This window comes from Thalassophryne amazonica, chromosome 5 (assembly GCF_902500255.1).
Source record: "Thalassophryne amazonica chromosome 5, fThaAma1.1, whole genome shotgun sequence".
NCBI classification, from domain to species: domain Eukaryota; kingdom Metazoa; phylum Chordata; class Actinopteri; order Batrachoidiformes; family Batrachoididae; genus Thalassophryne; species Thalassophryne amazonica.
Window position 1 is genome coordinate 87153193 of NC_047107.1, and position 27333 is coordinate 87180525.

Below are 27333 nucleotides of genomic sequence, written 5' to 3' on the forward strand. Positions count from 1 at the left end.
CTCCAGCTTTTCCTGAAAATGTTCCTGTGAATGTGGAAAAAGTTTTGGGTTCAGTGTACTGTGTGAGGTGAACCAAGAGTCCCACTGGGGAACAAAAATCCCAAGAATGAAGCCAGTGGATACGTATTTAGAAATCAGGTTGAAAATCCACAGCACATCACTTGGTGTGGATGTAAAACTGCTCACACAAAAACGAGTGACTTACAATGTTCATGAGAGTGAGGAGGTAGTTTTGCACATGCTGCTTTCCATGAAAACGAACCACAGAGTCGTCAACTCCAAGTAGAATTTCAATGTTGTAGTCGTTGTCCCCTGCGTGGCGGCGGTTCCGGTGGGCGGTCTGGTTGACCTGCTCTGATATGGTGTGAAGCATCCCTGGAACATCCAGCTGTGGTTCTGTAAAGAGCAGCAGGAGGGAAATGGAGGCGAGGGTGAAAGGACTGTCTAAAACCACAATCCATGAAGGCTGATGTTAAAAAGTAGGTGTGTGCATTGGTGCCCAAGTCCAACCCCTTGTCAATTACCAGGAAGATATACCAAGAAATTCAGACTTCAAGTAATTTGCAAATTGACTCACAAAGCTGAGTTGAACATAGAATTATGGAGGCTCTCTGCTTGTTGGAAGGTCATGATGTTGCAAAAAGATGCCCACTCTCTAAATGCCATTGTAGCTAGTAATGAACAACAACAGATGTTTTAAAAACTGCATGAGAAGTTGATAGCAAACAGAGATGCATATTAAAGTCTGAACACCTCTCAGCAAATTTAATATTTTAACCATTTTCAATTGGGGAAAAAATGGACATACAACTCTTGCAAACATTCAAAAAAGCATCATAATTTGACTGTTGGTATCATGAGCCTAAAACACAAAAAGAAACAAGAACAATCAGAGATTTCCACCAATCCAGATCCAGATCATCTCGAGTCTTCCATGTCCTAATATCTAACTGTGGTGAAAATTTGGTGAGAATCTGTGAAGTAGTTTTAAAGTAATCTTTCAAAGCCTATAAAAAGTGAAATCTTGATCTAGAATCCAGATCTGGATCACCTCCAAAATTCAGTGGAGTCTCCCTTGCCCTAAAATCTATCTATGGTGCAAATTTGGTGAGAATCCATGAAATAGTTTTGAAGTAATCCTTCAAAGACAATACAAAGGGTACTCTTGATCCAAAATCTAGATCCGTATCCAGATCACCTCCAAAATTCAATGGAGACTTCCACGCCATAATATGTATCTGTGGTGCAAATTTGGTGAGAATCACTGAAGTAGTTTTGACGTAATCCTTCAAAACATAAATAAAGTGAAAACTGATGCAGAATCTAGATCCGGATCACCTCCAAAATTTAAAGGATTCTTCCATGGCCTAATATCTATCTGTGGTGACAATTTTGTCAAAATCCATGCAGTAGTTTTGATGTAATCCTGCAAACAGAAAGACTAAATAAATAAACAGATGATTTTATTACATCCTTGGCAGACATAATAAAACTGTACACTACATGAAGATGTGATAGGAATCCACATTATGCCAACACTGTAGAGAAATACACTCCATATCACAGTATGTATATGGAGTAACTGCAATGGGATCTTGCAGGTTAATGAAACCATGATGCAGCAGTTTGAGAATCTTCAAAACCTTTGCGATGGGACCAGCGCTGACTCACTCATCTTCAACCACTTACTCCAATTAAGGGTCAAAGGCCCTTAACTGGAGTAAGTGGATAAGGCTGGAGCCTATCCCAGCAGTCACAGGGTGTGAGGCTGGAGCCTATCCCAGCAGTCACAGGGTGTGAGGCGGGGTACACCCTGGACAGGACGCCAGTCTGTCGCAGGGCCACTTATAGACAAACACATTCACACCCAAATGCACACCTATGGATGATTTAAAGTTTCAATTTCACAAAACCTGCATCCAGATGTGGGAGGAAACCGGAGTACCTGGAGGGAACCCATGCACACACAGAAAGGCCACAGGTGGGAATCGATCCCATGACCTTCTTGCTGTGAGGTAACAGTGCTAACCACTAAGTCACCATGTGACCCGTGCTGTGTTTCATTTGGTGAATTGCATGGCATTCCATACACATTATTACAGGCACAGACGTACACATGGTCCACAAGCGCGCACACACACACACACACACACACTAAACAATTCCACATGATCCAAATGTAAATCATGCGTACAAGTTACAGCTGCCATCTACTTTTAATTTGGTTACCTGGGTTACGTGGGTACTTGTCTACAATTTTTAGTTCTCAATGTGTCTCCACAAAGTGATACGTGGAACTGTTGATGAATTACCATAGTATGAAGATTATAACTGAAATATTTTTAGCATGGTTGCATGGCTCACAGAGCACTTACTTGCAACATCATCCAAGATTCTGGTCGATTGTGACAACAGTCCACTGCAGAGAACTTCCCCAGCCAAGGCCAGTACCCATTTACAGCTTAGTGGACTGTTAAATGCAGAAATCGTCTTGTCCAAGCAGCAAACCCCAACAGCCTCAGATGGAGCCAATGAAGAAGTGCAGTTCCTTGACTGTCCACTTGAGGCTGCCTCCAAAACAGAGCACATTCCCAAAGGACTCTGTGCTAAAATGTCCAACTTTAGAGTAGAAATAAAAATGTTTGCAGTCTGATACAAAAATGGCGCTGTCTCTATAGTTTCCTTGTCCATGACAATTGTACAGGTTTGAACTTTGTTTTTTTTATTTCTTAGATTAAAATGTTGTAAGACAAAGTTCTGTAAGGTGAAGGTGTGTTTGCATTGAATGACAGCAGCCGAGTCCAACGTCACCACGTCTCATCTTAGCTCGGAGTCCGCTCAATTCAGTTGGTAGTGGAGGCTGTGTCTATCATTTTAGATAATTTTATTGCAAATCCCTGGAATAATATGGCTTGGTGAAACATCCTATTGGATCATCTAAGACTTCTCTGTTGCAATAGTCACGCTGAGTGAAATTCTTGTTGGATTTAATGTTGTATGCGAATGGCTGTAGCTTCATCCAATTAGGTTCACTTAATGCATGATTACTGAGAACTTTTACTGTCACCAACAAAGTAAGCATTCAGAATAACCACCGTGCAGTCCCTTAAGAATATAATGTACTAGACACCTGAACCCAAGGTGGGTTCGGACTCTAAGAGAGAGGCATGGTCAGGCATCTGTCATCACACACTGAGCCACCAACACTCCACCCCTTTATGTATTAATGAGTTCATCATACAGCTGTTGTGAACATAGCGATACTAAGTTTATGGCCCAGACACGTACTTCATATCGGCTGTTCAGGTTCTCTACAGAATACCTATGGGTGACACATAGGTGTATGGCTTTGCTCAGTACATATACAGTGCATCCGGAAAGCATTCACAGCGCTTCACTTTTTCCACATTTTGTTAAGTTACACAGTTATTCCAAAATGGATGAAATTATTTTTTTTTGCCTCAAAATTCTACACACAATACCCCATAATGACAATGTGATGGGTTTTTTTTTTTAGATTTTTACAAATTTATTAAAAATAAAAACAAAGAATTCATATGTACATAAGTATTCACAGCTTTTGCCGTGAAGCTCAGAATTGAGCTCAGGTGCATCGTGTTTCCACTGATCATCCTTGAGATGTTTCTAAGCTTAACTGGAGTCCACCTGGGGTAAAGTCAGTTGACTGGACATGATTTGGTGCCACAGCTGACAGTGCATGTCAGTGCACAAACCAAGCATGAAGTCAAAGGAATTGTCTGTAGACCTCAAAAACAGGATTGTCTCGAGGCACAAATCCAGGGAAGGGATACAGAAAAAATTAGCAAAGGGTGTGAATACTTATGCACATGTGACTCCTTAGTTTGTTTTGTTGTTGTTTTTTAATACATTTACAAAATTCTCAAAGAAAACTTTTTTTCACATTATCATTTCCTCTACATGTTGCCGGTGGAATAATACCTGCAGAAATGTATGTTCGCCAGCCAAAAACATGGTGTGGTGCATTGCACATTTCCATGGTCACTTCACTTTTGATACATGTGAACGTTATTCTGGAGACGGATGTACACCACGTTTTTGTGAGTACACAGCCTTTGTACTGGACTGTCAGTTTCTACGGAGTCGTCCAGGGTGAGAGGTGGTGGGTGGGTGTGTAATTACTCACACATCTCCAGCTGAGTGCTGTGATTTTGGAGTTAACCCCCAGTGAATGAGAGGACTGCTCCAGTGCGACTTCATGCCACAGAGAGGAATCTGACTGCTGTTTCTGCATATGCACCAAACAGCAGTTCAGAGTGTCCAGCCTTCTTGGAGACTCTTCACTGAAACCTGGAAAAAGTGTCTCAGGGGACTCCTTAGTTCTACTGGTGGACTTCAATGTTCACATGGGAAATGATAGAGAAACTAGGAGGTGTGTGATGGAGAGAAACAGTCCCCTGACTTGAATCCCAGTGCTGAAATATTGTACTGTGCTGCTCATGGATTGTCCATAACAAACATCTTGTCCAAGCACAATGGTGTTCATAAGTACACTTGGTACCAGAGCACAGTAGGCCAAAGGTCAATGACCGATTTTATAATCATCCCAGCAGACCTGCAACCGTGTTTCTTGAACACTCAGGTGAAGAGAGGGGCAGAGCTGTCAAATGACCACCACCTGGTAATGAGTGGGGTCAGATGTGGGGTAAACCACCAACCCAACCCGGAAGCCTCAAATGCAATGTGAGGGTTTTCTGGGAATGTTTGGTGTAAGGGCCTGTCGAGACAGCCTTCAACTCACACATCCAAAGAAACTTCTCTTACATCCCAAGGGAGGTCGAGGAAATGGAAGCGGGAGTGGTACACGTTCAAGGCCTCCATTGTTGAGGTCACTACTTTGAGCTGTCGCCAGATAGCTCTCAGTGTTTGTCATGGTGGCAACCCAAGAACCCGCTGGTGGACACCTGCAGTTTTGTGAAACTGTCAAACTGAAGAAGGAAGCCTTTTGTGTCTGGTTGGCACAGAGGTCTTGGGAATTAGCAGACGTGTATTAGCAAGCCAGAAGGACTGCAGCCTTAGTGGTGGCTGATCCAAAAACTCTGGTGTGGGAGGAATTTGGTTAGACCATGGAGAATCACTTTCAGTCAGCTTCAAAGGAGTTCTGGGAAAACGTCAGGCGACTTGGTAAACGGACACAGTTGTTAGCTCAGGGTGTGTTCAGCAAGGGAGGAGAGCTAATGCTAATGGTCTAATATGAAGATGAAAACTTGCTAATGTCACATAACTCAATGCTAATGGGTTCAAGTTAGCACAAGATGGGGGCCTCCATTGTGAGCACTGGAATTTCTAATGTGCTTAAAAACATACTTAAGAGTTACAATGAGAAGCAATCAAAGTTCCACTCTGAAAAATCTTACTGCACATCTTCAGAGTCGAACTTTGGTTTCTAAAGTGTAGGTGACATCAAAAGTGTGCACAAATAATCACTAAAAATGATAAAATGTTGATATTTAAAAAAAATCCTGAACAATAAAAGTCGATAAGTGCAAAGGTGAAGGATAAACTACAGCTGTCTGAAGCCTGCACTCTATTTCAGGCCTCATCCACGGCCATATTGTTGCTACTTCATCACCGGAACAAAACCTGCTGATTCAAGCCCAGATCAATTGTAAACACGGTGGAGGTCGAGCTGTTTTCAGACAATTTTTTTCTCATGTGGAGCTTTTTTTTTTTTAAGTCCAGTCTGAACGTGTGTCTGAATAAGCTGTGGAGGACACAGCCTTGTGGGTTTGAGCCTTATTTAGACCACAATGAGGGAGAAAAAACTTGGAGGAAAACCTTCAGTCTGACAACAATGACAATATTGGCAGAGTTCAGAACACAGACTGGTGATTATAAAATAAATAAATAAATAATGCAGGCGATTTCGGCAGGAGATTCTACTTTTTTTTTACCAGCTCTTTGATCTAATCAACTGATAAAAAAAAATAGTTTTGGTGATGGTGTGAATTGTATTTTTATTTTATTTTATTTTTTTCTGAGAAAAAGGTATATTCAAATCTGAAAAATGTCACAAGGAACTGAAAATATCAGCTATTTTTAGAATAAATATTGTTTCCTTCTTGAATAGCGTATCATGTTATTATTAAATATTGAAACCATTCACACAAGAAGAAAATAATATAGTCTTACCTGTCCGTTTCAGTGAGATCATCTTCATTTTGATGAAAATGTGTGAAAATATTTTAATTCGTTGTCCTGACAGAAGAAAAGTCCATGATGGTTCGAGTCTCTGCTGTACTGATTTGCGGCCGGCACAGTCTGCTGCAGCAGGTGTAATCTGTTCATTGCGTCTGCGTCTGATTGTTCGAGTCTCTCCTGTGAATGGATCCTCTTGTTCCACAGTGGGCCGCTTTGCACTTCAAGTTAAAAGACTCAGAGTTCCTCGTCTGCTCCTGCGTTTGACGAAATTCCCATGATCCAAAAACAATAAAATCAAATCAAATAAAGTGAAAATAGCCAGTACTGCGTGCAAACTCATCAATATAAGTGTTTCCACCCGCCAATCGAAAAAGATTCTGTCGGCGAGAATAACCATTCTGACACTGAAAACATGGTGCAGCTCCAACCCGAACCATGGGGATGTCAGTAGCCTGTAAACATCCATAAATTAATGAGACAATTAAGATAATGATTCAGGAACTGGCGCCACTTCCTTCTTCTTCTTGTCCAATGTCGGAACACCGGGAAGTTCCTGGTTTTTAGTGGCGCGCAGTTCAAAATCCAAATATTTATCTCTTCAACAACTGTGCACCAGGAAAGGATACATTTCAAACACTTGTTTATTTTTAGTCTTAAATATTCTTGAAAACACGGCATTATGTGTCACCCACACTTTACGTTTTTGCCAGATAGGCTAACTAACTAATATATAACAGATTAAGAATGAACACATCAGAAAGACAGCACAGGTAGGACGTTCAGAGGCAAGATTGAGATGGATTTTACATGTGCAGAGGAGGGACCCTGGGCATGATGGATGCTGAGGATGGAACCACAAGGCAGGAAGAAAAGAGGGAGGCCAAAGAGGAGGTTTGTGGATGTGCTGTGGGAGGACATGCAGGTGGTTAATGTGACAGAGAAAGATGCAGAGGTAACGGGAACAGCCGAAAGAAGAAGACAATGACTAAGATGATATTTGTTGCCTATATCAGTGGTCAAACTGTTTCTAAATTTACCAGAAGTTTAATCTAGACTGCCAAAGTGAATTATTATTAATTGAGATTCCATTATTCTCACTTTTATGCAACACATAAACAAAATTGTTTCACACATCCATCACTCAGTAAGTAATACAGTGCAAAAAAACCCAAAACAAAACAAAACCCTAAAACAAAAACAAACAAAAAAAAACCCACATGAATTTTATAAAAAGATTTGGCAGCATGAAAAGATTTATTTAATTGTATCCAAGATGATTTCAGTCAGGTTGACATGTCGCTCATTGTAGCACCTGTCACACTTAGCACACTTAGGTGATTATTTATTCCATTCATTATTCGTAATGGCTTGGTAGTTCAGTTGCACCGGTCATTCCTCCTAATGTGTTAGACGGTTTATCTGTCACAGTATGTTTATTACAGCTGTTACACCCCCTTCAAACATGCTGTGCACACCTACACGTGGTGTTACAGCTATGATGTTCATAATATTACAGATACATTATCTAACCCATGAGAGGGACTGACAATGTATGTGTGACAATATGATTATTATGGATGTAACACCCCGTCCTGGTGTGCACGCTGTCCCGCGGCTCTGAGACACACAGACGCACAGCGACACACTGTGTTTTTGGCATAATTGCGCAAGGTTCACGTCTACTTCATAAAATGAGTACACACCACTGACTTTGCACATTACAATATTGCCATTGCACACCTGGAACGGGATGCACAGGGGTGCAGTCTGGGAAATGGCGGCAGGATTAGACATGCCTGACCATGGCAAATGTCTCTCGAGCACGATCAGACTGTTCCGAATGCTGTTTGATGCCATGAGAGTATTTAGAATGCAATCAGAAGTTAGGGTCCACCTTGACTGCCATTTAATATTTTTCCACCTCGAACACACATCGAAAGCAGAGAGCAAGTGCTTTACATTTGGGCTGGCCACACAACTGTGCCCAACTGTTTGGAGTGCACTCAGAATGCTGTCGTTATGCTGAGGTTTACAAATGTGTTTCAACTTTGCCCAAATGGAGGTCGAATTTTCATTCAGACAGCATTCACCAACATTGTTTAATGTCGGTGACCCCATTTGCTCATGATCCAAACTATACTGAGCCTCGTCCTCATGTCAAAGTGTGTCAGTGTTTACTAGTTTGATGAGAGACTGGTGCTGAAAACTCCCTCTGGACACAGAAAGTGAATTGTGGATATACAGTAAACCAGTTAAACTTGTGTCCTCACTTGTCCAAGTGTGATGTCAGCAGGCATTTTTATGCATTTTTATGGCCGAGGTGAACCCAACACATGACTGTGCAAATGGAGTGTGTTGGGTTCACCTCGGCCATAGAAATGCCTGCATTGATGCAGACTTACAAACCTCCACTCAGGTGCAACATCTCTTTGCATCCGGGAATGAGGAAACACTTCATTTCCAAAGGATGTGTAATAAGTTGTTTTAACTCAAACAAACATTTAATGGATGATTTCCTCACAAACTTAAAGGAATAAGATTGTATTTTTCCAACAAACATGCCACTGTGAAAACATTATTTAGTAAATATTGATCTGAAACAATAAAAAATGAGAGAGCTGATTGGATTTTTATTGACTACCTGAAGATTGTGATCATTTTTATTATTATTTTTAAAATAAAGTTTAATATGCCTTAAAGGCAATGAGTGTCAATGTTCCTACCCCCTGCCAATGCTATGTGTATTATTATGTCCACCAAGGATGTAATAAATCATCTGCATTTATTAGTTTGTCTGTCTGTTAGCAGAATTATGTCAAAACTACTGCACAGATTTTGACGAAATTTTTAAATTTTATTTAACCAGGTAATCCCATTGAAATCAAGATCTCTTTTGCAAGGGAGACCTGGACAATTACAAAGTTTCCAATTCACCAAACTTGCATGTCTTTAAATGTGGGAGGAAACTGGAGCACCCGGAGAAAACCCACGCAAACACGGGGAGGACATTCAAACTCCACAAAGAAAGGCCAAAGGTGGGAATCGAACCCATGACCTTCTTGCTGTGAGGCAACAGTGCTAACCACTAAGTCACCATGCTGCAATTTTCACCACAGATACATATTAGGCCATGGAAGGATGATGAGGATCCAGATTCTGGATTTCACTTTATATAGGCTTTGAAGGATTACATCAAAAAATTAAAATAAAATAACCTACTTTATAGATTCTCGCCACATTTGCATCACAGAAATATATTAGGCCATGGAAGACTCCACTGAATTTTGGAGAGGATCCGGATCCAGATTCTAGATCAGGATTTCAATTTCTATGCTTTACATTGTTGGATTTTGAAGATTACGTCAAAACTATAACAGATTTTCACCAAATTTTCACCACAATTTGGCATTAGGCCTTGGAAGACTCCATTAAATTTTGGAGGTGATTTGGATCCAGATCTGGATTCTGGATCAGGATTTTACTTTGTAGACTTTTAAGGATTACATCAAAACTACTTCAGGCATACAACATGGCGATGTAAAACCAAGATCAGGAAGACACTATTTTGTTTCAGCTTGTGAATTAAATATCAGATTGTAGCATCTTGATCAGTCTGACCATTCTGGATCAGTCTGGAATAATTGCATTGTGCTGTGGAATACGGATCCAGGTAAAATCCGGGTAACGGTGTGAATCTCATCTTTTATTTTGAGTCCTCGTCATCCCTTGGCGGATGTCAGAAATCTCTGATGGCTCTTGTTTCCATTTTGTTTTTCCCTTGCTCCATGTGTATCATTCATACTAGAATATGCACCATCTCCAGCCTGCCGAAAAGCAACCCATACTGCTCAGATTTGGCACACGTTTTAGTACGCTCTTGAACCAAGAAACTTCTCTTTTGGAAGCAAGTGTGCAAACTCCTTTTGCCACATCTCATTCTACTCTGTGCACAGTAACTCTACTTGTTCTTAGACTGACTGATGGAGCAAAGTATTTCAAATGTGGTAGGAGCAATGTGTTATCAGGTGTGTTTGAGTGGCAATGGAAAATGGTTTACATGGGTTATGGGTTGCATAGGATGGCCGTTAGGAGATTTTTGCTTAGGGACACAGGGAGGTCAGCACCAGCTCTGTACTAAATTAAGTAAGGATTAAACAACGAGAAGCCGTGCAATATACGGTTTGAATGTATGACGCGGGGGTCTAAAACACCACAACGTGAAGCCACCACTTTTTACCAAAATTGGAGCAACTTTAACTTTTGACCCCTGTACAAACTGAAATTGACCTTTCTCTGTGTTTTTGCTGTTTTTATCCCATAACTCCATAACAGGCATTCACAGATAGTCCAAACTATACCTTTTTGGAATCTTTATGATCAGACAAATAATATGGAATACCTTTCAATATGATTGGAGCATTTTTAAATTTTGACCCCCGTGTAATTCTTCAACTGACCCCCTCTTGGCCACCTATTGAAAGTTCATGTGGCCACCTGGCATTTTTAAAAGAGTAATATCTAAGGAGTATGTGTGCCAAATTTGGTGCTTGCATCACCATTGGAAGGATCCCTCAGTAAATATTCACTTATCTGCTGCACTAGTATGGCTCCTTGCGGTATGAATGGTGAGTGGAGCTGAGAAGTAATTACAAACTTTTCACACTGTGATCTGTCTCTTTGATAAGTGTCTATCCATTTTTAAGATTAAAGAGAAAAACTGAGGCAGCACAGTGGCTGAGTGGTTACCATTGTTGCCTCACAGCAAGAAGGTCATGGGATCAATTTCCACCTGTGAGCTTTCTGTGAGGAGTCTGCATGTTCTCCCCGTGTTGCGTGGGTTCTCTCCGGGTGCTCCGGGTTCCTCCCACATCCAGAGACATGCAGGTTAAGTGGATTTGGAACTTTAAATTGTACGTAGGTGTGCGTGCAGGTGTGAATGTGTTCGTTTGTCTCCATGTGGCCCTGTGACAGACTGGCGTCCTGTCCAGGTTGTATCCCGTCTCATGCCCTATAACTGCTGGGATAGGTTCCAGCTCCCTGTGACCCTTAATAGGGCAGCACAGTCTCGTTTGAACACCTGCGTGATATCGCTAATATTGAACACTTCAAGGGACAGCCTGCCATTGTGTAATATAAACACACCCTCACTTCAAAAGGTAAAATGGTGTACAGTTTTGTTTTCGGCTGCAATCACCGCAGCAGTTGCAAAACTGCAGTTTTTTTCGGTTCTGAGTGGAGAAGGGAAGACAAGACGAATAGGAGAGGTCATGTCGGTAAGTTTTAGCCTGCACACCTAACCAGAGTAGCTGCGTTCTCTCGCGTGAGCAGCCGCCTGGATATGTTTGAGCTCCAGGTCATAAATAAACCACAACACATGTCCACGTTCCATTGCATCGTCACTTTTCTTTGCATTTTCACTTTGCCCAAAAACTCAGAGAAAGTGCCATGTTTCTGATGGGGATATACGAGAGCTGTGCCCGGATGTAGGGTTATTGCAACACATGCATTATATTTTAACCCTTTTGCGCCCACCCTCAAAAGAGACAGCACTACCCAATAGGAGTAAGCGGTTGGAGATGAGGGAGTGACTGAGAAAAACTGAAAGAATAGTTTGATAATTCAGAGGTTCCTCTGTAGTTACATAAGTGGAAACTTGTCTTGAAAGGAATTTTTTGTTTTATCCTTGATGTAAAAATGAATGATCTGACTGGACAATATTTAATTGATTCAACACTCCCAGATGCAGAATCAGATGACGAAATTACAAATGCCATCTTTTTTTTTTTTGATGAACACCCTCCCCAGCACTTAATGTTCTCTCTGATTCTGCTTATCTATAACCTTGGGAGGCTAAGGCCATTACTCACAGCAAGTACCGCACCTGATAACAACTCCTCCATCTGGTTCCTTAGTAATTGTGATGACCGATCGGAGCTCAGTTACTCTAGAAAATATTGCTGAGGAGAACGAGAAATCAGGGTTAAACAAGACTGTTTCATCTTGCTGCCACTGCAAGACAGCAATCATACAGTAGTTTGTGTTTTATTTGAGCTAAAGGGAAACATTTTCCTTTTGATAGTTTTCCATTTGGTTCTGCTCCCCACCACAGCATGTCTTTTTCCTGGTTCTCTCCCTCAGCCCCAACCAGTCCCAGCAGAAGACTGCCCCTCCCTGAGCCTGGTTCTGCTGGAGGTTTCTTCCTGTTAAAAGAGAGTTTTTCCTTCCCACTGTCGCCAAGTGCTTGCTCACAGGGGGTCGTTTTGACCGTTGGGGTTTTTCCATAATTATTGTATGGCTTTGCCTTACAATATAAAGCACCTTGGGGCAACTGTTTGTTGTGATTTGGCGCTATATAAATAAAATTGATTTGATTTGATTCTTTTCATTATCATCTGACATAATCAACTGACAGGAAGAATTGGTCTATTATGTGATGTTATTCAATGCTTTCTAAATTTGCAAATCAATGGTTTAAAGGCTGAGGATGCCTTCAGTGAGGTGATTGGAACATGATGCTCTGAAGGTCCTGGAGGTGGGAAAAAAAAAGATCAAATTTATAGCATGATTAAAAAGACCATAAAGCAAAGATAAAAATCCAATACATAATAGCTTTGAAAATGTGAAAGCATTTATTATAAGATGACAAGAATTAGATGGCAAACAAAAAGAAATCCATCCATCCATCCATTTTCTTCCGCTTTATCCAGAGTCGTGTCGCAGGGGCAGCAGCTCAAGCAAAGCCGCCCAGACCTCCCGATCCACAAACACCTCCCCCAGCTCCTCCGGGGGAACCCCAAGGCGTTCCCAAGCCAGCCGAGAGATGTAATCCTTCCAGCGTGTCCTGGGTCTTCCCCGGGGCCTCCCCCCAATGGGACGTGCCCGGAACACCTCTCCAGCGAGGCGTCCAGGGGGCATCCGGAAAAGATGCCCGAGCCACCTCAACTGACTCCTTTCGACATGGAGGAGCAGCGGCTCGACTCCGAGCTCCTCCCGAGTAACCGAGCTCCTCACCCTATCTCTAAGGGAGCACCCAGCCACCCTGCGGAGGAAACTCATCTTGGCCGCTTGTACCCACGATCTCGTTCTTTCGGCCATGAGCCAAATCTCATGACCATAGGTGAGGATCGGAACGCAGATCGATCGGTAAATCAAGAGCTTTGCCCCCCTACTCAGTTCTCTCTTCACCACGACGGTCCCATACAGCGACTGCATCATTGCAGATGCTGCACCGATCCGTCTATCTATCTCACGCTCCATCCCTCCCTCACTCGTGAATAAGACCCCGAGATACTTAAACTCCTCCACTTGAGGCAAGGACACTCCACTGACCTGAAGAGGGCAAAGCACCTTTTTCCGGTCGAGAACCATGGCCTCAGATTTAGAGGTGCTGATTTTCATCCCGGACGCCTCACACTCGGCTGCAAACCGCCCCAGTGCACGCTGAAGGTCCTGATTTGACGAAGCCAACAGAACCACATTGTCCGCAAACAGCAGAGACGATATTCTGTGGTTCCCAAACCAGACCCCCTCTACACCCTGGCTGCGCCTAGAAATTCTGTTCATAAAAATAATGAATAGAACCGGTGACAAAGGGCAGCCCTGGCGGAGGCCAACATGCACTGGAAACAGGTTTGACTTATTATTACTCCCCCTCTGGCTGCCACCTTATCGTGGTGGGGGAGTTTGCGTACCCGGATGATCCTAGGAGCTATGTTGTCGGGGGCTTTGTGCTCCGTGTAGGGTCTCCCAAGGCAAACAGGTCCTAGGTGACGGGTCAGACTAAGGGCAGCTCAGAACCTCCATGACCAGTGAAATATCAAGGACCAAGACATCGCCCGGTATGGCGGCGCCGGGGTCCCACCCTGGAGCCAGGCCTGGGGTTGGGGCTTGCACGCGAGCACCTGGTGGTCGGTCCTTAGCCCATGGGGCCCGGCCGGGCTCAGCCCGAAGGAGCAACGTGGGCCCGCCCTCCTGTGGGTTCACCACCTGCAGAGGGGGCCATGGGGGTCGGGTGCAGAGAGGATTGGGTGGCGGTCGAGGGCGGGTGGCCCGGAGGTCCGGTCCATGCTCACAGCCCCTGGCTGTTGGGACGTGGAATGTCACCTCGCTGGGGAGCAAGGAGCCTGAGCTTGTGCGGGAGGTTGAGAGATACCGACTAGAGATAGTCGGGCTCACATCCACGCACAGCATGGGCTCTGGTACCCAACTCCTGGAGAGGGGCTGGACGCTTCATTTTTCTGGCGTTGCCCACAGAGAGAGGCGGAGAGCTGGGGTTGCATTGCTTATTGCTCCCCAGCTCAGTCGCCATGTGTTGGAGTTCACTCCGGTGAACGAGAGGGTCGCGTCCCTATGCCTTCGGGTCTGGGAAAGGTCTCTCACTGTTGTCTCGGCCTACGGGCCGAGAAGCAGTGCAGAGTACCCGACCTTCCTGGAGTCCCTGGGAGGGGTACTAGATAGCGCTCCGACTGGGGACTCCATTGTTCTCCTGGGGGATTTCAACGGCCACGTGGGCGGCGACAGTGAGACCTGGAGGGGGTGATTGGGAAGCACGGCCTCCCTGATCTGAACCCGAGTGGTGTTCAGTTGTTGGACTTCTGTGCTAGTCACAGTTTGTCCATCATGAACACCATGTTCGAGCACAAGGGTGTCCATAAGTGCACGTGGCACCAGGACACCCTGAGCCGGAGGTCGATGATCGACTTTGTAGTCGTATCATCTGACCTTCGGCCACGTGTCTCGGACACTCGAGTAAAGAGAGGGGCAGAGCTGTCGACCGATCACCACCTGGTGGTGAGTTGGATCCGCTGGGAGGGGAGGAAGCCGGTCAGACCTGGCAGGCCCAAACGTATTGTGAGGGTCTGCTGGGAACGACTGGCGGAACCCTCTGTCAGGGAGGTCTTCAACTCCCACCTCCGGGAGAGCTTCTCCCAGATCCCAGGGGAGGTTGGAGACATGGAGTCCGAGTGGACGATGTTCTCCACCTTCATTGCTGATGCGGCCGCTCGAAGCTGTGGTCGACTTATCTTTGTTGGTAGGTGGGACCCCAGAGGCAGCTGACAGGTACCGGCAGGCCAAGCGTGCCGCAGCCCGTGCGGTCGCAGAGGCAAAAACTCGGGTCTGGGAGGAGTTCGGGGAGGCTATGGAAGAGGACTATCGGTCGGCCTCGAAGAGATTCTGGCAAACCGTCCGACGCCTCAGGAGGCGGAAGCAGCTCTCCACCCGCACTGTTTACGGTGCGGGTGGAGAGCTGTTGACTCTGACTGGGGATGTTGTTGGGCGGTGGAAGGAGTACTTCGAGGATCTCCTCAATCCCATCGTCACGTCTTCCGAAGAGGAGGCAGAGACTGGGGACCCAGAGGCAGACTCATCCATTACCCAGGCAGAAGTCACCGAGGTGGCTTGAAAGCTCCTCGGTGGCAAGGCTCCTGGGATGGATGAAATCCGTCCTGAGTACCTTAAGTCTCTGGATGCTGTGGGACTGTCTTGGCTGACATGCCTCTGCAACATCGCGTGGCGGTCGGGGACAGTGCCTCTGGGTTGCCAGACCGGGATGGTGGTCCCTCTGTTTAAGAAGGGGGACTGGAGGGTGTGTTCCAACTATAGGGGGATCACACTCCTCAGCCTCCCCGGTAAGGTCTATTCCACAGTACTGGAGAGGAGAATTCGACCGATGGTCGAACCTCGGATTCAGGAGGAGAAGTGTGGTTTTCGTCCTGGTCGCAGCACAAAAACAAATCTCTTATGTAATTATCTTTAACCTTTAAAGTAAATATGTTGCTTTTATGCAGTTTTACAAGAACATCTAATAGATCAATTTATAAGTACCTGATTGCATCTCTTTTGTAGATGTTATTATTGTTGTCTCAGCTTACAAATTATCCAAGATTTACTTTGTTATAAAGTGTCTGCAGGACCACTCATTAGAAGAGTAGAGCAGAGTTGAATATTCTTTCAAAAAATAACAACAACAAAAAAACAGGTCAAATCTAGGCTTGCATCTCCAATATGCCTTCTGGCAAATTGAAGCTTTACTTTCAAGTTTTCTTTTTTAATCCTTCTCCATACCACTTAATCATGAAACTATATAACTGGTGATGTAAAATTCAACACCTGCACTACACACAATTTCTCCAGTGGCAGCCACAGAAGTCAATAACTTGCTCAGGGTTGTGTGGGTGTCTTGGTGGCTTTCCTCACTTGTGTCCTTTTTGCACAATCCCTTAAGCCCCCATCACATATAGCAAGAATGTGGAGGAGCCATTCTGACACGGCAAATATTTTCATAATCCGACGCAGTAGGCAGAAAAAGAGGCGTGGCCAGGCGTGGCCTGAACGGAACCGCACTGCCTCATGTACACCCGCAGGATGCAGCCAAAACATATTTCAGACAACAATCAGATGACACAGTGTGCTGTCAGACGACACCGACGTCGCCGCTGTCGCTCACCCACGCAATTAAATCTCTGCTCATCCTCACATTCCAAGCGCTAAACTGACCTCTCATCAGTGTGTGTCACGCGTGTGTAGAACAGGTGATCAATCAATCAATCAATCAACTTTTTTCTTATATAGCGCCAAATCACAACAAACAGTTGCCCCAAGGCGCTCCATATTGTAAGGCAAGGCCATACAATAATTATGAAAAACCCCAACGGTCAAAACGACCCCCTATGAGCAAGCACTTGGCAACAGTGGGAAGGAAAAACTCCCTTTTAACAGGAAGAAACCTCCAGCAGAACCAGGCTCAGGGAGGGGCAGTCTTCTGCTGAGACTGGTTGGGGCTGAGGGAAAAAAACAGGAAAAAGACATGCCGTGAAGGGGGGCAGAGATCGATCACTAATGATTAAATGCAGAGTGATGCATACGGAGCAAAAAGAGAAAGAAACAGTGCATCATGGGAACCCCCCACAATCTACGTCTAAAGCAGCATAACCAAGGGATGGTCCAGGGTCACCCGATCCAGCCCTAACTATAAGCCTTAGCGAAAAGGAAAGTTTTAAGCCTAATCTTAAAAGTAGAGAGGGTATCTGTCTCCCTGATCTGAATTGGGAGCTGGTTCCACAGGAGAGGAGCCTGAAAGCTGAAGGCTCTGCCTCCCATTCTACTCTTACAAACCCTAGGAACTACAAGTAAGCCCGCAGTCTGAGAGCGAAGTGCTCTAATGGGGTAATATGGTACTACGAGGTCCCTAAGATAAGATGGGACCTGATTATTCAAAACCTTATAAGTAAGAAGAAGAATTTTAAATTCTATTCTAGAATTAACAGGAAGCCAATGAAGAGAGGCCAACACGGGTGAGATATGCTCTCTCCTGCCAGTCCCCGTCAGTACTCTAGCTGCAGCATTCTGAACCAACTGAAGGCTTTTTAGGGAACTTTTAGGACAACCTGATAATAATGAATTACAATAGTCCAGCCTAGAGGAAATAAATGCATGAATTAGTTTTTCAGCATCACTCTGAGACAAGACCTTTCTGATTTTAGAGATATTGCGTAAGTGCAAAAAGGCAGTCCTACATATTTGTTTAATATGCGCCTTGAATAACATATCCTGATCAAAAATGACTCCAAGATTTCTCACAGTATTACTAGAGATCAGGGAAATGCCATCCAGAGTAACGATCTGGTTAGACACCATGCTTCTAAGATTTGTGGGGCCAAGTACAATAACTTTATCTGAGTTTAAAAGCAGGAAATTAGAGGTCATCCATGTCTTTATGTCTGTAAGACAATCCTGCAGTTTAGCTAATTGGTGTGTATCCTATGGCTTCAAGGATAGATAAAGCTGGGTATCATCTGCGTAACAATGAAAATTTAAGCAATACCGTCTAATAATACTGCCTAAGGGAAGCATGTATAAAGTGAATAAAATTGGTCCTAGCACAGAACCTTGTGGAACTCCATAATTAACTTTAGTCTGTGAAGAAGATTCCCCATTTACATGAACAAACTGTAATCTATTAGACAAATATGATTCAAACCACCGCAGCGCAGTGCCTTTAATACCTATGACATGCTCTAATCTCTGTAATAAAATTTTATGGTCAACAGTATCAAAAGCAGCACTGAGGTCCAACAGAACAAGCACAGAGATAAGTCCACTGTCCGAAGCCATAAGAAGATCATTTGTAACCTTCACTAATGCTGTTTCTGTACTATGATGAATTCTAAAACCTGACTGAAACTCTTCAAATAGACCATTCCTCTGCAGGTGATCAGTTAACTGTTTTACAACTACCCTCTCAAGAATCTTTGAGAGAAAAGGAAGGTTGGAAATTGGCCTATAATTAGCTAAGATAGCTGGATCAAGTGATGGCTTTTTAAGTAATGGTTTAATTACTGCCACCTTAAAGGCCTGTGGTACATAACCAACTAACAAAGATAGATTGATCATATTTAAGATTGAAGCATTAAATAATGGTAGGACTTCCTTGAGCAGCCTGGCAGGAATGGGGTCCAATAAACATGCCGATGGTTTGGACGAAGCAACCAATGAAAATAACTCGGACAGAACAACCGGAGAGAAAGAGTCTAACCAAATACCGGCATCACTGAAAGCAGCCAAAGATAACGATACATCTTTGGGATGGTTATGAGTAATTTTTTCTCTAATAGTCAAAATTTTGTTAGCAAAGAAAGTCATGAAGTCATTACTAGTTAAAGTTAATGGAATACTGAGCTCAATAGAGCTCTGACTCTTTGTCAGCCTAGCTACAGTGCTGAAAAGAAACCTGAGGTTATTCTTATTTTCTTCAATTAGTGATGAGTAGAAAGATGTCCTAGCTTTACGGAGGGCTTTTTTATAGAGCAACAAACTCTTTTTCCAGGCTAAGTGAAGATCTTCTAAGTTAGTGAGACGCCATTTCCTCTCCAACTTACGGGTTATCTGCTTTAAGCTACGAGTTTGTGAGTTATACCACGGAGTCAGACACTTCTGATTTAAAGCTCTCTTTTTCAGAGGAGCTACAGCATCCAAAGTTGTCTTCAAAGAGGATGTAAAACTATTGACGAGATACTCTAACTCCCTTACAGAGTTTAGGTAGCTACTCTGCTCTGTGTTGGTATATGACATTAGAGAACATAACGAAGGAATCATATCCTTAAACCTAGTTACAGCGCTTTCTGAAAGACTTCTAGTGTAATGAAACTTATTCCCCACTGCAGGGTAGTCCATCAGGGTAAATGTTATTAAAAAATGATCAGACAGAAGGGAGTTTTCAGGGAATACTGTTAAATCTTCTATTTCCATACCATAAGTCAGAACAAGATCTAAGATATGATTAAAGTGGTGGGTGGACTCATTTACTTTTTGAGCAAAGCCGATAGAGTCCAATAATAGACCAAATGCAGTGCTGAGGCTGTCATTCTCAGCATCTGTGTGGATATTAAAATCGCCCACTATAATTATCTTATCTGAGCTAAGCACTAAGTCAGACAAAAGGTCTGAAAATTCACAGAGAAACTCACAGTAACGACCAGGTGGACGATAGATAATAACAAATAAAACTGTTTTTTGGGACTTCCAATTTGGATGGACAAGACTAAGAGACAAGCTTTCAAATGAATTAAAGCTCTGTCTAGGTTTTTGATTAATTAATAAGCTGGAATGGAAGATTGCTGCTAATCCTCCGCCACGGCCCGTGCTACGAGCATTCTGACAGTTAGTGTGACTCGGGGGTGTTGACTCATTTAAACTAACATATTCATCCTGCTGTAACCAGGTTTCTGTTAGGCAGAATAAATCAATACGTTGATCAATTATTATATCATTTACCAACAGGGACTTAGAAGAGAGAGACCTAATGTTTAATAGACCACATTTAACTGTTTTAGTCTGTGGTGCAATTGAAGGTGCTATATTATTTTTTCTTTTTGAATTTTTATGCTTAAATAGATTTTTGCTGGTTATTGGTGGTCTGGGAGCAGGCACCGTCTCTACGGGGATGGGGTAATGAGGGGATGGCAGGGGGAGAGAAGCTGCAGAGAGGTGTATAAGACCACAGCTCTGCCTCCTGGTCCCAACGCTGGACAGTCACAGTTTGGAGGATCCAAGAAAATTGGCCAGATTTCTAGAAATGAGAACTGCTCCATCTAAAGTGGGATGGATGCCGTCTCTCCTAACAAGACCAGGTTTTCCCCAGAAGCTTTGCCAATTATCAATGAAGCCCACCTCATTTTTGGACACCACTCAGACAGCCAGCAATTCAAGGAGAACATGCGGCTAAACATGTCACTCCCGGTCTGATTGGGGAGGGGCCCAGAGAAAACAACAGAGTCCGACATTGTTTTTGCAAAGTTACACACCGATTTAATGTTAATTTTAGTGACCTCCGATTGGCGTAACCGAGTGTCATTACTGCCGACGTGAATTACAATCTTACCAAATTTACGCTTAGCCTTAGCCAGCAATTTCAAATGTCCTTCGATGTCGCCTGCTCTGGCCCCCGGAAGACAATTGACAATGGTTGCTGGTGTCGCTAACTTCACATTTCTCAAAACAGAGTCGCCAATAACCAGAGTTTGATCCTCGGCGAGTGTATCGTCGAGTGGGGAAAAACGGTTAGAGATGTGAACGGGTTGACGGTGTACACGGGGCTTCTGTTTAGGGCTACGCTTCCTCCTCACAGTCACCCAGTCAGCCTGCTTTCCCGACTGCCCGGGATCTGCCAGGGGGGAACTAACGGCAGCTAATCTACCTTGGTCCGCACCGACTACAGGGGCCTGGCTAGCTGTAGAATTTTCCACGGTGCGGAGCCGAGTCTCCAATTCGCCCAGCCTGGCCTCCAAAGCTACGAATAAGCTGCACTTATTACTAGTACCGTTACTGCTAAAGGAGGCCGAGGAATAACTAAACATTTCACACCCAGAGCAGAAAAGTGCGGGAGAGACAGGAGAAGCCGCCATGCTAAATCGGCTAAGAGCTAGTAGCTACGCAACCTAGCGGATTCCTAAAAACACACAAAGTGAATAATGTGTAAATAATTTAAAGGTGATTCAGCAGAAGGAGTGCCCCAATCAAGGCACCAAACAGGCCATGAAGCAGCACAGGCAACGCACGACAACAGTGCTAAAAGAGAAAAAAATAAAATAAAATAAAATTAAAAAAAATTAAAAAAAATAAAAACGAGATGAAAGTTAGCAGATAAAAGTGCTCCGTCGCGATGTTTCGACCGTTAGAGGTCTTCCTTAGGCGTTGGAGCACAGTAAGAAAGTTAAAAAAAAAAAAAAAAAAAAGGTAAAAAAAGTCTTGAAAAAGACTGTTAATTCAAGTCCAAAGCAGCAGGTAGCAGTCTCAGTGTGAACAGTCCCAACAGAGAGCCAAAATTCTGATGTGTAGCAGCAGGTGATCAAAGCAGTGTGCGAGTGTGTGGCCGAAATGTTCGCTCAGCTGTGTGTATATGTGTTCATAAACACTGTACCAACCAATCGCGTGCGCACATGAGGCGCAGATGTCCAGCTGGACTCCTAACTGCTGCTGATTTGTGCTGTCAGTGCGCCAACTTCCCAAGTGTACACAACTTTCAGATGGAGTCAGTAGACTTTCTCTGTTCACTTTTTTTAATGTCTTTTTTGTTGTCATTTTGCTTGATACGCATCTTAACACAACTGCAATTGGATTATCGGTGTGGGACGGTGCTTCACATGGGATTTAATTATATCAGAGGTGGATTATGCTTTTGTCATCTGATCGGCAGCATACAGCACAGCGGGTGAAAGGGACCAGTTGTCTGCGCTGTGGAACTCGGGGTACCGGATGTGAGTTACATGTTTATTTATATCATCACATGCTGGGCAAACATTTACACATCATAGCTACAGACGTAGGAGCTGAACGTGTAATAATACGTGCGTAATGTGTAATAATACCTGAGTTATGGCGACGACATCCCGGTTCAGCTGTGTTGCTCTGACGCGCACACATGCCACGTACATGTTATTACATAACATGTCCTTCACCCTCCCTGGCCGGGGTCCAGTGGAGGTAGACAAATGTGGAACAACATGTCAGCAGGCTTTGCTGTGACCGATCGATCTCAGAGCTCAATCAACTGTGATCAGATTGTTTCAAATGCTGTTTTGTTGCTGTCAGAATATGTAAATTGTGGTCAGATGGTCGTCAGATTACACATTAGGTGTCCCATCTCGACACTGCCATGAGAGTGAACATGTGCATCACACTCGGGGCCGCCAGCTGATTTTCACCAACTGTGTGGACTTCCGCAGATGGCTGACAGAATGTTTTGGAAATGAAATCCGACACCTTTCAGATGTGTGCCAATTCATAAATCCGACACCACTCTGCATGATTCCAGCGATTTGTGACGGGGGTATTAGTTTTTTGAGAACTGTCTGCTCCACACAGATTTACCATAGAGTACCATAGTGTTTGGATTCCTTCAGAATGGGTGTAAAAAAAGTCAAAGACATATTCAGTGTCTTGGAAATGCTGATGTATCCATCCCTTCACTTGTTTGAAGAAAACTGGATGTAAGTGATGGTTTATATGTGATACTTGAGGGTGCACTTATTTATTCACACCATCATTTTGGCTTTTAGATTATTATTTCTTTTCATTCATAATGTGGAGATTACTTTTCACTGTGAGATTAAGGGCATAATTTTATAAATTTTAATATAAAAAGCCTGGATTTTTCTTTCTTTTTATTTTTTTGATGTCCTAAAAAAAATTAAAAGATGTAAAAGCTCAAGGGAGCACTAACTTTTCACAGCACTGTATATTCATGACAACACTTATAAGTGTGCACAAAGCTGAGCCTAGAGCAGAGATTGTTTTTAGCAAGGCTACGTTTATTACTAATGGCTATGCAGGCGCATTAAATGTTCTCACAGCTGCTGTTTTTACCGTGACTGAATCAAAGTCATCGTAAGACAAAATAACCTGTGCCTCAGTTCTTAACGTTAGCAGATACATTCCATTCAAGTGCACGGTGGGATGTCTGTAAAATCTGTGTCACCACTGTTGGAAACACTCGACTACTCACAAGTACATTGTTTTCGGCAGTCTCCTTAGCTGTTTGTTGCGAATGCTGCATACTTTGAACCCAGTCACGGAAGTGCACAAAGTAACACCAGGGTATCATCGGATTGTCACTAACAGCCTAAATCTGAACTGCTATGATTTCGGTGCAACGTGTCTCTTAAGACTCAAAATATGCTTGTTTTAAACACACCAATACTAATCGATTTCAAATGTATAAATTTCTGTATCAGAAAAAAGTAAACCAGACAACACATGACAGTAAAACAAAAATATTCAGGATTTATGTATAATCTACATCCATCAAAGACAGTGCACTGGCAAAAAGGTGGAAGTCTCAAACCATAAAAAAGTGCAGAGCATTTTTCCAGCAATGCTTATGTCTGTGGACACCAATGGATCCACTGCCATATATATTGAAAGCCAAGTGGCCTATGTGTACGTGTATGCATGTGTGCCTGTGTATGGCATTGATCACGGATAAACTGGGGAGAGCTGACATTTGCCCTTTGGTATGTTTATGTATTTTGGGTCAAGGATGAATGCTGCCAAAATGGAACGTTGATATGACTAATATTTTTGGAGAAACTATGGATACATCCAGGTTTTGGAGCAACACATGCTGCGATCCAAGCAACGTCTTTTTCAGGGACGTCCCTGCTTATTTCAACAAGACAATGCCAAGCCACATTCTGCACATGTTACAACAGTGTGGCTTCATAGTAAAAGAGTGCAGGTACTAGATTGGCTTGCCTGCAGTCCAGACCTGTCGCCCATTGAAAATGTGTGACACATTATGAAGCGCACAATATGAAAACGGAGACCTCAGACTGTTGAATAACTGAAGTCGTACATCAAGGAAGAATAGGAAAGAATTCCACCTACAAAGCTTCACCCATTAGTGTCCTCAGTTTCCAAACGCTTATTGAGTGTTGTTAGAAGGAAAGGTGATGTAACACAGTGGTAAACATACCACTGTCCCAGCTTTTTTGAAACGTGTTGCAGGCATCCATTTCAAAATGAGCAAATATTTGCACAAAAGCAATAAAGTTTATGAGTTTGAACATTAAATATCTTGTCTTTGTGGTGTATTCAATTGAATATAGGTTGAAGAGGATTTGCAAATCATTGTATTCTGTTTTTATTTACATTTTTCACAATGTCCCAACTTCACTGGAAATGGGGTTGTACGTGTAAAGCCCCTTTCACACTGGGGCTGCTTCAAGTTGCTTCATGTGGCGTCGTGATGAGGCAGGAATGTCGGGCTGCAGGGCTGCACTCTGAGTTCTGTTATAGTTTATTTTCTTCCTTTGACCGCGAGCTGCGCGCGAACGAACGTGTAAATGTGGAGATGTCTGAAGTTATATTTGATTGGACATGTCCTATCTCTGGCAATCAGTCTGTGAGTAGGACTTATGTCCTTTTTTGTCCTTTATTTAACACAATGATGAGAGAGCTTGAGGGGAGAGCGAGGAGCTGCCTGCAACCAGCCAGGTTTTTTTTTCTTTTAATTGTTCCCATATGCACATGCGAACGAATCTTCCGTGAGTGGATTGGAGATGTCCGGACTTTTTTACTGGATGTGGACAATCAGTCTATGAGCAGGACTTTTATGGACTTTATTTCTGACTTTATTTAAACACATTTGTGAGAGAAGAGCGAGGAGCTGCAGCAGCAGTCAGGCTCCAATCAGCATTTTTGAGCGTGTAGTTTTATTGCATTGTGTACATGGTATAAAAACAATCCTGCCTGATTTATACTTTGGGAACAATGGAACACAGGAATCATAAATTGGCGTCGGGTAACGTATTGTGAGGGTGTGGCTTCCAGTCACGTTGAGTACAGTCACATTGCCCTGACTTGCGCTGAAACCTCTTCCTTTCTGCAGCCTGTGCTCGACGCAGAAAAAAATTAAACATGGTTAATTTTGCCATCCGATTCGCTTCGTCCTTTGTGTCCCTCATGCTGTTGTGGCGTTGAGCTACATTGTCTCAGCACTGGGTTGCTTCCACGTGGCATCATCATGATGCCGCACGACACAACTAAAAGTGGGCCCGGTGTGAATGGGGCTTAAGCGTGCATGCGTGTACCTTTGAACATAGAGATACTGGGGAGTGCTGCTTGGAATGCTTATGTATTTTGGGTCAAGGATGAATGCCCCCAAAATAAAACACTGAGAGGACTAATATTTATGGAGAAATTCCAGATATTACCTAACAACAGTGAACAATGGACACTGATAATTACATTCTGACCTTGCATGCCATTCCAAATCATTATAGAAATCTTGCATAATGTATTACAACCCTTGAAAAATGTCAGCTACCTATTTTATAAACAATACCCAATCTAGAGCCCGTGGATCCTCAGGGGCAATGCGCCAGTTTATGTAATATGTTGTATTATAGGCTTGTCACTAGGTTGGCGTGAGGAGTGATGTCAAGGCTGTCATGTTTTGTGCCTAATTGTTTTTAATCTGGTCATTATATTTTAGTCATTTATCTAATCTTGTCATAGTTTGGTTCTAAATATCTCACTCCTGTGTGTAATATGTTTGTCTGTGGTTTTATTTTCTCTTTATCAGTTATTTCCTGTTTATCTTACTTTAGTCATGTTTCTAGTTTCAGTCCATCAGTCCCATATTCATTAGTTTTATTCCCTGTTTGCTTTTCTATTGTCTTATGTTGAATTATCTGTTTATTATTACACATGAGTTCCATTCTGATATAGTATTAGCCTTTATTTTCTTGTTTAGCTCCTTTCAGTTCTTACATTTATTCCATGGTTTAACTTTGTTCCTTCATGTTGGGTTTTCTTTATTTCGTATTTATTAGGACTTGGGTTTTGTTCATCTTTTGTCTTGGTATTTTATTTTGATCACTGTGGTTAGGTTCATCATCTTGTCAGGTTCTGTTCACTTTGCATTTGTCTAACTGAACTATCTTGCACCAACTTCTCTCACCTTCACTCCTGTCTGCTTTGTCTCACTGAACTATCTTGCACCAGCTTCGCTCATCTTCATTGTAATTCTGTCTGCTCTGTCTTCCTGCACTCTCTTGACTCCTGTCTTACCTCTGTCTCATCTGACCACGCCCCTTCCAGAGCATTCCCTGACACCTCCGTCTTATTTCCCTAATTACTACAACCGTTATTTAAGCCCCTCACTTTCTCCAGACCCTGCCAGTTCGTTGTGAGTTTTTTGTCCACGTTCCAGCCTGTCTTTTGCATTGCTGTGTTTGACCGTGTTTCATTTTGACCTCGCTCCTCCCTCAGCCCCTAAATTTTGTCTTCTGGTATGTTGGAAATATGCTTGTTTTTTGAGCATACCTATGCTTGACTTCTGCCTGTACCGCCGCCTCACTGACAGCCTTCCTGTGTACTGTACCCAAGTCTGATTTTTTTGAGATAAAGCCTTTTACTCCTACCTCTGACTTTTGAGTCTGCAAATATGTTCAACCACCTTCTGTGCCATGGCACCTCAGTTCATGACAAAGGCGTGACATCATACACGACGATAGCATAAGCTGAGTGCCTCCATTATGAGAAATGTAATTTATAATGTGCTTTAAAAAATACATAGTTGTGGTGAGGGGAGCGCCATGAAGCAAGTGATTCATGATGGACTTAATCATTTACCTGTTTTGAATACTTGCTAGCGTCACATAATGCAATGCCTACATTAGCACAGAAATTTGCTCGTGGCACAACACATGATGGCAACGGGGGGGGTCATGTTACGCAATAGTAATGGTCTAATATTAACATGAAAACTTGCTTGTGTCACATAACACAATGCTAATGGGCATAGCACCACATTCTGGGCCCTAGGTACTAGCCATATTGAGCCCCACCCCTCACACACACTGTTATGTTCTTTTTTTATTAACACGAACACTAAATTTCTAATACGTAGTCAAACCAGGTCTAAATCATGTATACTTCATATCACACCTGGGAGTCAGAACCCTTTTTAAAGTTGGGGGAGCAATATTGAGTTGGGGGGTCTGGGGGACCAAATTGCACCATTTTTCTAGAAAATGGTGCAATTTAGTCCCCCAGACCCCCCAACTCAATATAGCAAGTTTTCAAGCTCACCTCTGTCTTCAAAGAATTTGGTTAGCAACTGTTTTCCCTCATTTAGTTTTCTTTCCCTGT

At 43.2% G+C, this 27333-nt stretch overlaps 1 protein-coding gene across 2 annotated transcripts in view; it reads right to left on the reverse strand.

Moving 5' to 3' along the window:
- Positions 1-27333, reverse strand: part of adamts3 (ADAM metallopeptidase with thrombospondin type 1 motif, 3) — a 554270-nt gene that overhangs the window by 321386 nt on the left and 205551 nt on the right. For both annotated transcript variants that reach the window (XM_034170793.1, XM_034170794.1), the window contains exon 5: positions 206-396. In XM_034170793.1, coding sequence (XP_034026684.1) covers positions 206-396 — 191 coding nt within the window. The remainder of the gene's footprint in view (positions 1-205; positions 397-27333) is intronic.